The 13,173-nt window shown below is 34.3% G+C and overlaps 1 protein-coding gene across 1 annotated transcript in view; it reads right to left on the bottom strand.

Moving 5' to 3' along the window:
- The window catches only part of GMDS (GDP-mannose 4,6-dehydratase), an 840,983-nt gene that overhangs the window by 160,345 nt on the left and 667,465 nt on the right, over positions 1-13,173 (bottom strand). The window contains exon 8 of the mRNA XM_056823358.1: positions 8,012-8,130. Within this exon, the coding sequence (XP_056679336.1) occupies positions 8,012-8,130 (119 nt within the window). The remainder of the gene's footprint in view (positions 1-8,011; positions 8,131-13,173) is intronic.

Genomic DNA, 13,173 nt, shown 5'->3' with positions numbered 1-13,173 from the left:
TTGTTTCCTATTCTAAACTTTCTTCTGTTAATTTTTAATTATTCATTGATATTTCTTTTTTCCTTTTTCCTTTTTTTTAAAGAATCACTATCACTTTTCTCCCTTATTCTTCATGAAGTATCTTTTGGTGACATAGAAGTATAAACAAAGTAATATATTAGCCATGTCTAGGGGGAAAAAAAAAAGGATGCCTCATTCTATTCCTCTAGTCCATTATGATTTTGCTAAGAGAAACTGTAGTCATTGATAGACTTTTGGTGTTATGATTGGTCATTGTTTTCATCGTGATTTTTTAGGCTTTGCAATTATTTTCCTTTAAAATGTGGTAATTTTTACATGAATCATTCTCTTGATTCTGCTCACTTCACACTGCATCAGTTCATAAATATTTTCTGAAATTTCTTTGAATGTCTTTATTGTCATTGTTGTAGTGCAAAAATGTGCCAGTGATTCATATTCTATAATTTTCAACTACTTTCCAATTGATATACTCTTTTAATTTAACATTTTTTGCTACAAGTTCTTCTATAGTATTTTTATACCTGAGTCTTTTCACTTCTTTGATTTCTTCATGGTTAAAACACTGAAGTAGCTCTCTGGTTCAGTCAGATAAACTTGAGATATAATTTGAAGTTGTTTTCCAGATCAGATGGACTAATTTCCAGATTAGATGGACTAATTAGATGGACTAATACACCAATAGTGTATTAATTTGCTGTTCCTCCCATATTCCCTTCAGCAACTGTTATTTTCCTTTTTTGCAATCTTTGCCCTTAACCTAATAGATGGAGTCCTTGAACATAACTGCTACAAAGGACAGCCTTGAAAATTACATGTTGAATATATTATATGCTTAAAAGGTAAAAACAAGCTCTACATAACAGATATTTGAAGTTTGATATATATTCCTCATCTTCTGCTCATTTTATTTTTTTTTGCTAAGTTTGTATTAAAAAAAATCAACATCATTCTCAAAAAACCCCAATAATATGCTAATATGTTTGATTACTTGTATATATATCTAGTGTAGCTAATCTGTTCCATTGATTAATTAACTTTTCTGTTTTTGAAAAAATAAAATCAGACCCAAATAGTTTTGATGATTACTGTGTAGTACAGTTTGAGATTTAGTATTAATAGACTACCTTCTTTTCCACCATTATTATTTCTCTTGATGTTTTTTCATGTTTTGTTCTTCTAGTTGAATTTTGTTATCTTTCCCTTTTGTACTTTTATCGTGTAATGAATTACAAATTAATTTAGGTTATATATTTTTTATGTCGAAATGGGGTAACTGTGAGCAATTAATGTCTCCAATTATTTGGACCATCAATTTCTATAAGATGTAGTTCTTTTCAAATAATTACAGTATGTGTTGGAGCCATACTCCAAGATATTTTATTTATTTTATATTTTCATAGATTTTAAAATATACCTTCCTGAGGGATTCTTGAAATAACACATAGTAAGGCTGATGATTTGAGCTGGTTTATTTTACATCCTGTTAATCTACTGAAATTATTATTTGAATTAATTTTTCATTACCTTCCTATTATTCTTTCTGTAAGTAATCATGTCATCTAAAAACAGTAGTAATTTTGTCTCTTTTATTTCTTCAACAGTGTTCTTATTTATTCACTCAAACATTTTTGTCACATTGCTTTCGCAGGCATTTCTATAACTATATATCATTCAACAATGGTGAGAATGGATATCTTTATTTACTCTTGATTTTAATGGAGGGATCTTTTGTGTTTCTCCAAAGATAATACTAGGTTTTGGTTTTAGATAGACATTATCAGTTAAGATGATAAAGAATACTCTATTGATTTGATATATTTTCTTTTATTTTGTCAATTTTCTGCAGCTATTATTATAATTCTGTGATGTTGATTATTTGTCATAAAAAGGCTATTAAGTTTATGGTTTTTCTAATATTGAACCAGCTCTGCAATATTGGTATAAACTAAGTTGATCATAGTTACAATCTTTTAAAAATGTCATTATAGTTTCATTGCCAACATTTTATTCAATAATTTAAAATCAATAATCATTTGCAATATCAAGTCTCCCCCACCCCACCCCGATTTAGCTCTTTTGGTTTTAGCATTAGGACCATATCTTTCTCAGAATATGGAATTTCATGCATAACCTTTTTTGTTCATTTTTATAAGGGCATGCTTACTTATAGTGTACAATATGAGGCAAGCACAGATACTATAAAATTTGTTTGAAATCACTGACTCAATTTCTTCATTTCATAAAATAAGATCTACTTCATACTAAAAGAGTTTGTCTTAACTCTCCATATGAGAGAAAGGAAAAAAAGGGGGTGAAAAATGTCTTATTGGCCAGATTATGACTCATAGATGAACAACTCCTCAGGACAGACATTTGGAATGGACAATCAGCTCGGCCCAGAACTCAACAGGAGGAGGAGATAAGATTGTATTGCCTTTAAAAAATGGTGCAATGCTTTGACAAGTTTCTTTGCGAAATAAAGGCCTATATTTTTAACATCTATATTCTTCTGGTGTAAGATAGCTGTGATTCATGGAATAGCAGAGTCTCTGAACAATTAACTTGGAGGATCACTGAAAGAGAAATGGAGGGGTAAAGGGAGAATCTTTGTAACGACAGAAATATTTGCCATTTAGGTATAAAAAGAAAAATGGGCAGTAATTACAATACATTCTCTCTTAGTTGATTGTTAAGCTTACAGTTGAATAAAAATTAAATTACTCAAGTTTATCATTATCAATGTACTTTACTTCAGCTAGAAATGGTATCTAATGGTGATCACCAGGCCAGGCACAAAGGGGGTACTAAAGAAATGCTAATTGAATCAAACTACAGAATATTAACTCTGAAAGATCCTGTAAAGGCCAAGCAGCCTAACATCCTCGTGTTTCAGATGAGGCCTGAGGTCTAGAGAAATTATGTGACTCACATAAGGTCTCCGTGGGTGATCACTGCCCTCTGCCTTTCTGACTGGAGGGTGGCCCCATGAACTCCAAATCCCCACAAAAGGGAAGAGCTCAGTCTACACATCTCCTTTTTTCTCTCCTGACTGAATTACTTCAGGACTTTTCTCCATGGCTTCTACACCAAGGCCCCTGTCAGCAGGTTTCTTCCCCCATTCCTTCTCCACTACTTTTTGAGTTTATTTTGGGGTTTTGTCTTCTTTCATTTGATGATAAGCTCTTAAAGGACAGGGGTTGTCTTTTTTTTTTTTTTGGTGTGTTTGTATTTCCAACACTGAGCACAGTGCCTGTATTCGCACTTAATGTTTATTGATTGATCTCTAGAATTAGTAGAAAATTGAATTTTTTGCAAAAGTTATCTAATAGCATATTAAGAAAATATTTTTAAAATAAGACTCTATGACTAGAACAAACCAAGTGGACACATGGGTAAGAGTACAGCTGTGTGACCCTGGGCAAGTCACTTAACCTCCATTGCCTAGCTCTTACTACTCTTCTGTCTTGGAACCAATACACAGTACTGATTCCAAGATGGAAGGTAAGGGTTTAAAAAAATGCATAGAATCTCTTTATAAGTTGCTAAATTTTAAAGAATGAAGAACTCTTGCAGGGAGCAAACTCCTCTCTAGAAGAATTTGTTTATTCATAGTTCTACTATATCCTATTTACACTATGCAACACTTTCAGTTTTTTAAAAAAATGCTTTTCTTAAAACAAGTCTATTCTGAGTTAGCTAGCACAAATATTATTAACTCAATTGATTCTTGATTTCAGAATTCTTGCCACTATATCACACGGCCCGCACTAAGTAACACATTATGAGCCTCGAGATGGGCTAATCCACATTTGTTATTGTTGTTCAGTTGCTTCAGTTATGTTTGATTCTTCAAGCCCCCATATTAGGTTTTCTTAGCAGATATTAGAGTTTGCTATTGCCTTCTCTGTCTCATTGTATAGATAAGGAAACTGAAGCAAACAGGATTAAGTGACTTGCCCAGGGTCACACTGCTATTAAGGGTCTGAGGCTAAATTTGAACTCATGAAGAGATAGATTCCAGGCCTGGCACTCTATCCAGTGTGCCAGCTAGCTGTTCACATTACTTAATTTTTTTTATCGGCCTCAGTACCTAACAAAGTTCTTTGTATTTGATGCCTCTGGGCCTAGCACAGAGTAAGTGCTTAAAAATGTTAATATTTGTTAAAGTTTTCAGGGCACTGGAGGATTGGATAATGAATTATTACCCCCCAAATCTGTCAGTGATATTCTTGTTTTATGTTACCTGTCTCTTACAAAAATGCAACTTTCCCCCTTAGCTGCCTCAGCTAGGTAGCAAAGTAGGTAAAGTGCTAGGTCTGGCGTCAGGAGGACTTATGTTCAAATCTGACTTCAGATACTTTAGTGGTTGTGTGGCCTTGAGTGAGTCATTTAAAATCTGCCTGACTCAATTACCTGATCTGCAAAATGAGGATAACTATAATATCTACCCTTATAGGGTTGTTATGAAGATGAGATATTTGTATAGTACTCAGCACAATGTCTGGAACACAGTAGGTGCTTAATAATAAATAATTATTAAAATATAATGATAATATAGTTAAAATATAAATAATAACAACAGAATAATAAATAATGACACAAAATAAATACCAAAAATTCCCTTGTCCCTCATTTACTTGGAGAACAGTGGCTATTAGGAACTGTATTTTTTTGTTTTCTTATCCCTTTCTGGATTTTGTGAAAGGAAAGAATAAGATGTTTTTCATGTCCTTTAATTCAATTTACCTCATTTGTGAACAAATAGTGGTGGCAAAGATATATTCAAATTCAAATATAGCTTTATCCTAAACAAGTGACCTTTACACAGGCATAAATAAATGCAACATTAAAAAAATAGATTCTGTGAGGCTGGGAGAAGATTAGAAGCCAGAGTCACAAGGTAGCTGACTTTGAAAGGTAACATTCACCTGCCATATAGTAACTTTAAGCAATAATCAGCTTCTATGCCTCCAAAACACCTTTTACACAGTTGACTTTTCATTCCAATCCCCATTATATGCAAGAGATATAGCTTATATATATATATATATATATATATATATATATAAATATGTATAGTCCCATCATAAATAAGGGAAAGGGAATAGGCACAAAGTTGGGAAATGAACTTAAAACTGACTTGTGAAGAATATGTTATCAACACAAGTAATATGTAAACAGGAACATCTGGAACCCTGAAATAATACAGTTCTTCCCCAATGGCCACTAAGAAGAGACTGGCCTATAAACCATGCAGTGAAAAAGCAAGTCGGTGAAAATGACTGTTTTACACATGATGATATGTAGATGGATGGGTGGCTCCCAGAGTCAGCATTATCTTGGTGAGGAACTTCAGATGGGCATTGAGGTCGGTCTCGAATTGAATAGGAGGAAGAAAGCAGGTTTGGTTCCACTGGGGAAACAGTCTCAAACTAGCTCCTGACAAATACCCATTTTCCGCCTCTTTCATTTTCTTCTTCCCCTTACCTTCTGTCTTGAAATCAATACCATAGGAAAGATGCTTGCTAAGCAAATGAAGAGATCTCTATTTTAACTCAATATATCAGTATTTCTTTGCTCCATGATAATTTTTGAAGCAGCTGGATGATTTTGCCTATATTTATACAGTACACAAGTACTGGTTCCAAGGCAGAGTGGTAAGGGCTAGGCAATTGAGATTAAGTGACTTGCCCAGGGTCACACAGCTAGGAAGTGTCTGATTTGAACCCAGGATTTCCTGTCTCCAGGTCTAACTTTCTAGCTGCTGAGCTACCTAGCTGCCCCAAATGCCCATCTTCTTGTTGTTAATATTCTTCCTGTGCTGCAAAATGGCAGCAAAGTTTGAAATCGCAGACCATTACATTTTCTTCAGTATCAAGCCTGTGAGTCACCACAGGGCAATGGCCCACTGCATGACACTTGTCAAGAGATGACAAACTACAGAAGTTATCAATGATTGCTTGTGACCAAGAAGTGTCATAAAAGATGTCATTAATGACATATATGATTTGGAAATTGGATGGGCCAATCAGGAAATGAGAATAAGGAATAAGATATGTACCAATATTCTCAAAACATTAACAATAACAACAGAAGCATAGAGAAAGGCTGCTAGAGTTTTGGGAAGATCCTCCAACAAAGAGCATGGATAAGAATTGCATAGGATGAGAAAGCATGATGGGCTACAAAGAATATGAGTGGAAAAACTATTCATGTTTATCAAATCAAAGATCCACGGGAGTATCGAAGTGTAAGTTGAAAAGGATACCTAGAGTTCTGATTTAACTGATTTAAGAAGTTCTCTACATCCTTTCCCCCATTTCCAAGTGTTATTCAAATAATAATGTGTTCTTTGTTCATTTCTACATAGTTCCTAAATATGTCAAGATATTGTTCCCAAGTAAAATTTATTGGCCTTCTTGAAAGTTCACCAGCTGCAACTCACTGACTTTGATGGCCTAAGGAACAGCCTTGGCATAGCATCATGGAGGAGCCTGTGGCTTTCCTCTCCTTCTTCCAGCTGAGATCGGTATGTTGATGCAGGGGGCCCAAAGAAGATACAGAAGAAGGGAAATTGAAAAAATAATAAACAATAAAATATAAATTACAGAAAGCATTCACAAAGCCATCATGATTTTATTATCTGGCCTTGAGAAGGAATTTTGTATTTTCTGTCAAACTATGCAGAATATGCATTGCAAACATACTGCACCCTCAGCTCAATATTTTCTTTCATGACTCAGAAAGACAAGAGCTGTGTAATGGGAATGTTGAATGAAAAGGGGTCCAGAACCCTGGTGGCATGAATCAGGATTATAGTGTCCTACCACAGGAAAGATACTTGCTAAGCAAATGAAGAGAGGTCTCTATTTTAATTCAATGTGTCAGTATTTCTTATCTGTGTTTCTTTGTTTCATGATAATTTTTGAAGCAACTGGATGATTTTGCTCACATTTATACACTACACAAGGTATCCATAAGAGGTACCACAGAGTAGTAGGAATGAGGGCTGGACATAAAAGTTAAGAGTAAATGGGTTCAAGGCTTGCCACGAATACTGGCTTAGGTGAAGTCAATTAACCCCTCAATGCCTCAAAGGGACTCTCTAAGATTAAAAAATACATTATAGTTTCACTGCATTGATGAAGGGATTTCCTGTAACTGGAATTCAACATGCTGATAAAATCACAAGTCTGAACTAGAACAAAAGCTACCACGGTGCTAACTTTAAGTTTAATTTATCTTTCCTTTTCCCATATTAATGAGAAATTATAAGGTATTTTCAAAAGTGGATACTTTTTGTCACTTTTAACTGACTTCAATTAAATTTATTAGATAGGTAGATTTTAGATAGATTTCACTGAATGATTGGTTTTTGTGCACTTTCCTACAATCAGCTGGAATAACCAATGTTTTGAACACTATCTTATGGGCTCAAAGGATATTTTAGGGGAAAGAAAAGGTATTTTTAAAAAATCCTTACTAGAACATTCTGTATTGAATGCTAAGTTAACCTTAAAAAAAGTGTTTAATCCTTGGGGCTACAGAAAAGAAAAATGACAAGTGAAATGAAAACTGAATAGCATCAAGGATAAAAGTGACTAGCCAGATTTCATGAGGATTAATTTTTAAGGCTACCCCCTACCTTTGTGAAAGCATTTCCCTCCTGTGATGAGGGATTTTGCCAAATATTTTTAATGCTTCAATTAAAACCTGACCTCAAACTTGTGAAAGGCTCTCATATTCTTCTTCTCAGAGTTGAACAGGCAGGGGCCACAAACATCCTGGTTGGAAAGGCTCAATTTTAGTGATTTACCATCTTTGGATTCTGAAGATCACTGAGGCAGGTCCAAATCTGGGTTTAACCCTGAGGACTCCTGTCTTCCTATGCTAGGAAAGGTGAAGAATTGCTCCATGGGGGCAAATCTATGTACAAATACAAATGACTGAAAAATGTTCAGAAACCCACTCCCAAACCAGGCAGACTTACACGATGGTTTTCCCAATGTAAAAAAAGGATTTCTCCACAAATTCACGGACGCTGTGGACTTCACCAGTAGCAATGACAAAGTCTTCTGGCTCATCAGTCTGCAACATTAGCCACATAGCCTATAGAAAGAAAAATAAGTCCAGTTTGAGCATTTCATTAGGTGGCCTCTATCAAATATTATTACTGTATTACCACATTTCTAATATATAGATAATCAGACACGGTTTCAGACAACAAGGAAAATGGGCATAGCTTCTATATAGGGTTGTAACTGGATTAGTGTAGATTTCTGAGAATTACTTCAGCTATATCATGTTAAAGAAGCAGTAGTTTAAAGACTTTAATTAACTTTAATTTTGTTTCATAGCTAGAGATCAAGGAAAAGATAATTTGGAGTTAAAGTGTTAGCCCTCAGAAGAGGAAATTATTTTTAGAGTGGAATTATTAATTTTAAATCCCAAGAACTAAATACCAAAGTAATTTGCAATGCAAGGAAACCAGAGTTGTATAACAAACCATGATAGTGAGATTTTCAAAAAGGAAATTGTCTGATATTCACAGAAAAAATAAAAAGTCATATCTAATATAGTTAAAATATTTTCTTAAGATAGCATTCATAGTCAGGTACTCTTCTTATACAGACTCATATCTAAAATGAATATTAACATTCTACAACATAGAGAAAAAGCTCTCTTTTTCCTTTAAATAGAAATGAAGAGCCAAAAGATAAATATGCAAATGGACATTATAAGAGAATCTAGTAGCAAAAGTCAAAACCAGTTTCAAATTGGTATGTTTAACTAAAATGGCAATTTCTATCACATGTAGATTTTTAATCTTTATATTATCTATTATTCTGTTATCTACTATCAAATCATACTATTGATTTTAGTGGTTCTTATATTTATATTGCATTATATCAGAAAATATGTTTTTAATTGTCCTACTTTTAGCTGATAAAAAATAAATGTAGAAAAGCAGAATCTTCAACAACTATAGATTATATATATGCTATAAACCAAAAAAGCAACTGAACCAAACCTTTCTCACACTCAAACTTCCACTATCAACAGACATTTTGAAAAACTCAAGTATCCAACTTTTTCTTTACACAGGGTAAAAAATAAATCCATTTAAAAGAAAATAAGGTTAGTAGGTTTCTAGCTACTAGAGAATATTTTACAAATCAGAATTTATCAAAAGCTTTGAGAAGGCTCAGTTTCAATTTGGATATGCCACTCGAACATTTTAATTCCTCTTAATAACCCAAAGTGAATCTGTCATGTTTGGGGGAAATGAAACCAAGCACATTTTTCTGTAAGTATTCTATTTTAAAGCATTTTGTGAGATTTTGTTTTTTGTATCTTTAATTTATGGAAGATTTTAGAAAAACCTGGAATACAGGTCACTGGGTCATATTATATCTATCTATCTATATTAATATATACATATACATATCCTTGACATTAACTTCAGTTTGGGGATTTAACATGATTGGACAGTTTTATTTTTCCTTCTGAAGTATTTGTGTTCTCATCAGTTATGTAATTAAACCTGACCTACTGATAACATACTCTTCTCTAGAGAAAAGGTCATCATTCCAGAACATTTGAAATTTTATTCTGAATCAAGAAGTTATGGAGAATGATTAAAGTCACTGTTTTTACTTTTTAAAATTAGAATAATGGCATGACTAGTAATAAAGAACTTTTGCAAATTATAAAAAAATTATATAAAACAATTATAGATAGGTATATGTATATATGACATTTTCTTTGGTTGGTACAACAGACATTTGATAAAGAAAATACCCTGCCAAATTCTAGAATGTAGAGTTGAATTTATAGATGGCCCATTTACATTAGATCCCAAATCTTCAGATACTTATGAGCTATGTAGCTTTGGACAAGTCACTTAACCTCTTTTCCTCAGTTTCTTCTGAGGTGATAAGTAAGGGAGATCCATTGGATGTAAAATGGAGATATCTTCTGTCTCCAAGTGTTGTTGCAAAGATAAAATGACATATTTGTACAGCATTTAGCACACTTCTTAGCTCATAGTAGGTGCTTTATAAATGCTAGCTATGATGAAGGTGATGATGTTCCTTCGAGGTGCTGTTCAGGTACCAACTCCTTTGGAAAAACTTCCCTGAAGCCTCCAAGTAAAAGTAATGTCCCCCGTACTCTTTTTCTTTTCAAATACTTTGTAAAGATGGAATGATATGAAACCAAGTAGCAAAATATATCATGTAAATAGTTAGGTGAAAGAAAAAAAAGACCTAAAAAAGGAGGAAACAAAATTATTCCTGTAAATAATGTTTTTTACTGTTTTTTTCAATTAGATAAGTTCAGATAGCTTTAAATACCAGGCACACAAGTTCCCACTGGTACTGCTTTTGTCAGCCAGATAGAAATGCACGTCTTTGTAGAAGCTTCTCACTTTCACTACGGTAAGTGCCAAGAATCTTTATTTTTGCATCAGACTTTTTGAGGCCTTTGACCTATCAATTTCTAGGCATTTCCTTTAAGGTTCATATTGTACCAGATTCCAGGCTGGGAACAAGAAATAGAAGGATACACAACTCCAGATTTATTTGTCATTACTGAATGGTTTGCTGGTTTTCACAGAGGGGAAAAACTTTGTTTAAATTTCCACTGAATATAATTAATGGTTATTGACTGGAAAATGAAGAACAGGTGACATTCTGAATTAGAAGATAAACGATTTTGTGTTCTAGTGTGATAATGGGTTAGTAATTTGCTGCAAAGCTGAGGCCTTGTGCATCCCATCATAATGCTAGATCATGTCCAGGACACAAAAGCCTCTGTGTGAGAGGTATTCATCCATTCACCTCCGTATACAGCTGCAGAAGTTGTTTTGGTCCATTTGTTCTCTGATGGACGGCACAACTGAGGCAAAAGTTCACTAATTCTCACCTTCCTGTTCACATGCTGAACCACACGACCCATGACATGGCTAGGCCACAATCTGTGATAAAATCACTGCCTTGCTTTGGCTTTTGAATATCAGAACGATTTTGTGGTCTCCCACTCAATTCCACCCTAAACAACGAGAAGAAAAAGGATGGGGTCCAGACTTCCTGTAGTACTGGTATTTATATAACTCATTTGGGGATTACTGTATTTAATACTTCAGTTCCTTTAGGCAACTATTTACTTTCATTCTTGATTTTGGTTATAAGTTCAAATAAAAAACATTTATCTTGTATCAACCTCCAAAGAAGAGAAAAATCCTTGAGGAATGCACTAGAACTTCAGGTTCTTCAATATAATATAAAAATAATATGAAATAATGATATATAACAAATGCAATACAATATCCTTTAATGATAAACATAGAGAAGAAAGTTTAAATCACATCATTCTTAAGGCTTACGAGGACAAACTCCCAATGAGATTCCATATACTTTACATTTAAGTACTAAATAAATAGAAAAATATTTATTGAAGAAAAAAAAAGATTCAGTTTAAATGCTTCAAATGTTTGTTTTACAAACCTAGATTAGGATAGTTTACAGACTAAATGATGATAATGAAAAGTAACTTTCCCATAATGACTAGTCAGATCTCCAAAATGATGAATATAGTTAGTGAACAGAATGGAATAGATACGAAAGAATTTTCATCTAAGCTAATGTTCTTTCAAAGTAACTCTTCACACCTGGACTAGTGAAGGAGAACACCTGAATTGTATCACCATAGCCAACTAGCTGCTCCCGATTCTGTGCATGCCTTTTGGATTGTGGGGTGTGTTTGCCTCCAAATTCTCAAGTCTACAATTGCTTCCACTTCTCCATTAACCTCCAGTTCAGCATCCAAGCCAGAAACATTTATTAACTGAGCTGTCATCCATGAATAACAAGATTTGTTAATCAAGGTTATGTTTAACTACATTTGATTCCCGTTTTTTAAGTTTGGTGCTTCTGTGCTGTATAATTCTGAGAAGAGTCAATGCAGAGGCCACATACCTATTTTCTGGGAAGGTAAGGAAGTTTCCAAAAAAATTAAAATCAAATAGATAGTGTTGTGTTTGGTCCGACAAATGCTATCTTGCACAAAGAGGACAGGTATTAAAACTGGTGATTTCAGTGGCTTAGGGAACTTAGAGAAGAACTCCCTCTGTCAATGCAGATCAACATATTCTCTGTAACTAAGGGGCTTGGTGAAGGGCTTCCTAATTTTTTCTGTATCACAGATCCCTTAAGTCTGGTGAACTCCAAGGATCCCTTTCCAGAGCAATGCTTACAAATGCATAAAATAAAATACATATTATTATAGAGGAAACCAATCACAACAAAATATACAGGTAACTTTTTCTTATTTGAGTTTACAGATCCTCCTGATCCCAGGCTAAGAATTGTCATAGAGAGCTCCTTCATGCAGCATGAGGTTAAGGGATTTGCCCAGGCCACAAAATTTCTTTGTCTTAGAAATGGGGCTTGAGCCTGACATCCTAAGACCAGTTCACAATCCACTAAACCATGATGCTTCATTGTAGGAGCTGCTAAATGAATGTTTGTTGAATTAGAAGATTGCGAGACAGGCCTAGAGATGGGAACTTCTGGGTTCAAATTTGGCCTCAGACACTTCCTAGCTGTGTGACCCCGGACAAGTCACTTAACCCCCATTGTCTAGCCCTTACCTCTCTTCTGCCTTGGAACCAATACACAGAATTTATTCTAATATGGAAAAATAAGAATTGGATCTAAGGTGAATTACACACATACACACACAGAGGCACTCACATAAGCCTTAATAAGCATAAACATCCTGTATACTTACACATAGACATGTACTTTTTCTCTATCCTCAACAGTTTTAACTTTTGTTTTTTGAGGCAGTAGAAGCTTATGACTTTATACAATGACATCTTTCCTGGAAGAGTTATACTTAAAATTTTAATGCTTCTTTAATGTTTTAGGCATCAGTTTTTGTAGACCTTTCAAGATGGTCTGGAGTCAGTGAGAAGTGGTCAGTTTTCCTGGACCCTTTTGACACTCCTACTTCATTTCAAGCAAGTCCCTATCATGTGCAAGGTATAATTTCAAAGAATAACAGAGGTAGAAATAGTACCTGCCAGAAAGCAAGAGACGGAATTCTGCAGACGTGGCAGATCAGAGCAGGAGGATTTCATCCTCATAC

Source organism: Monodelphis domestica, chromosome 3, assembly GCF_027887165.1.
Source record: "Monodelphis domestica isolate mMonDom1 chromosome 3, mMonDom1.pri, whole genome shotgun sequence".
In the NCBI taxonomy this organism is placed as follows: Eukaryota; Metazoa; Chordata; class Mammalia; order Didelphimorphia; family Didelphidae; genus Monodelphis; species Monodelphis domestica.
Note: the sequence above shows the minus strand (reverse complement) of the source record. Positions and strands in the feature narration are given on the sequence as shown.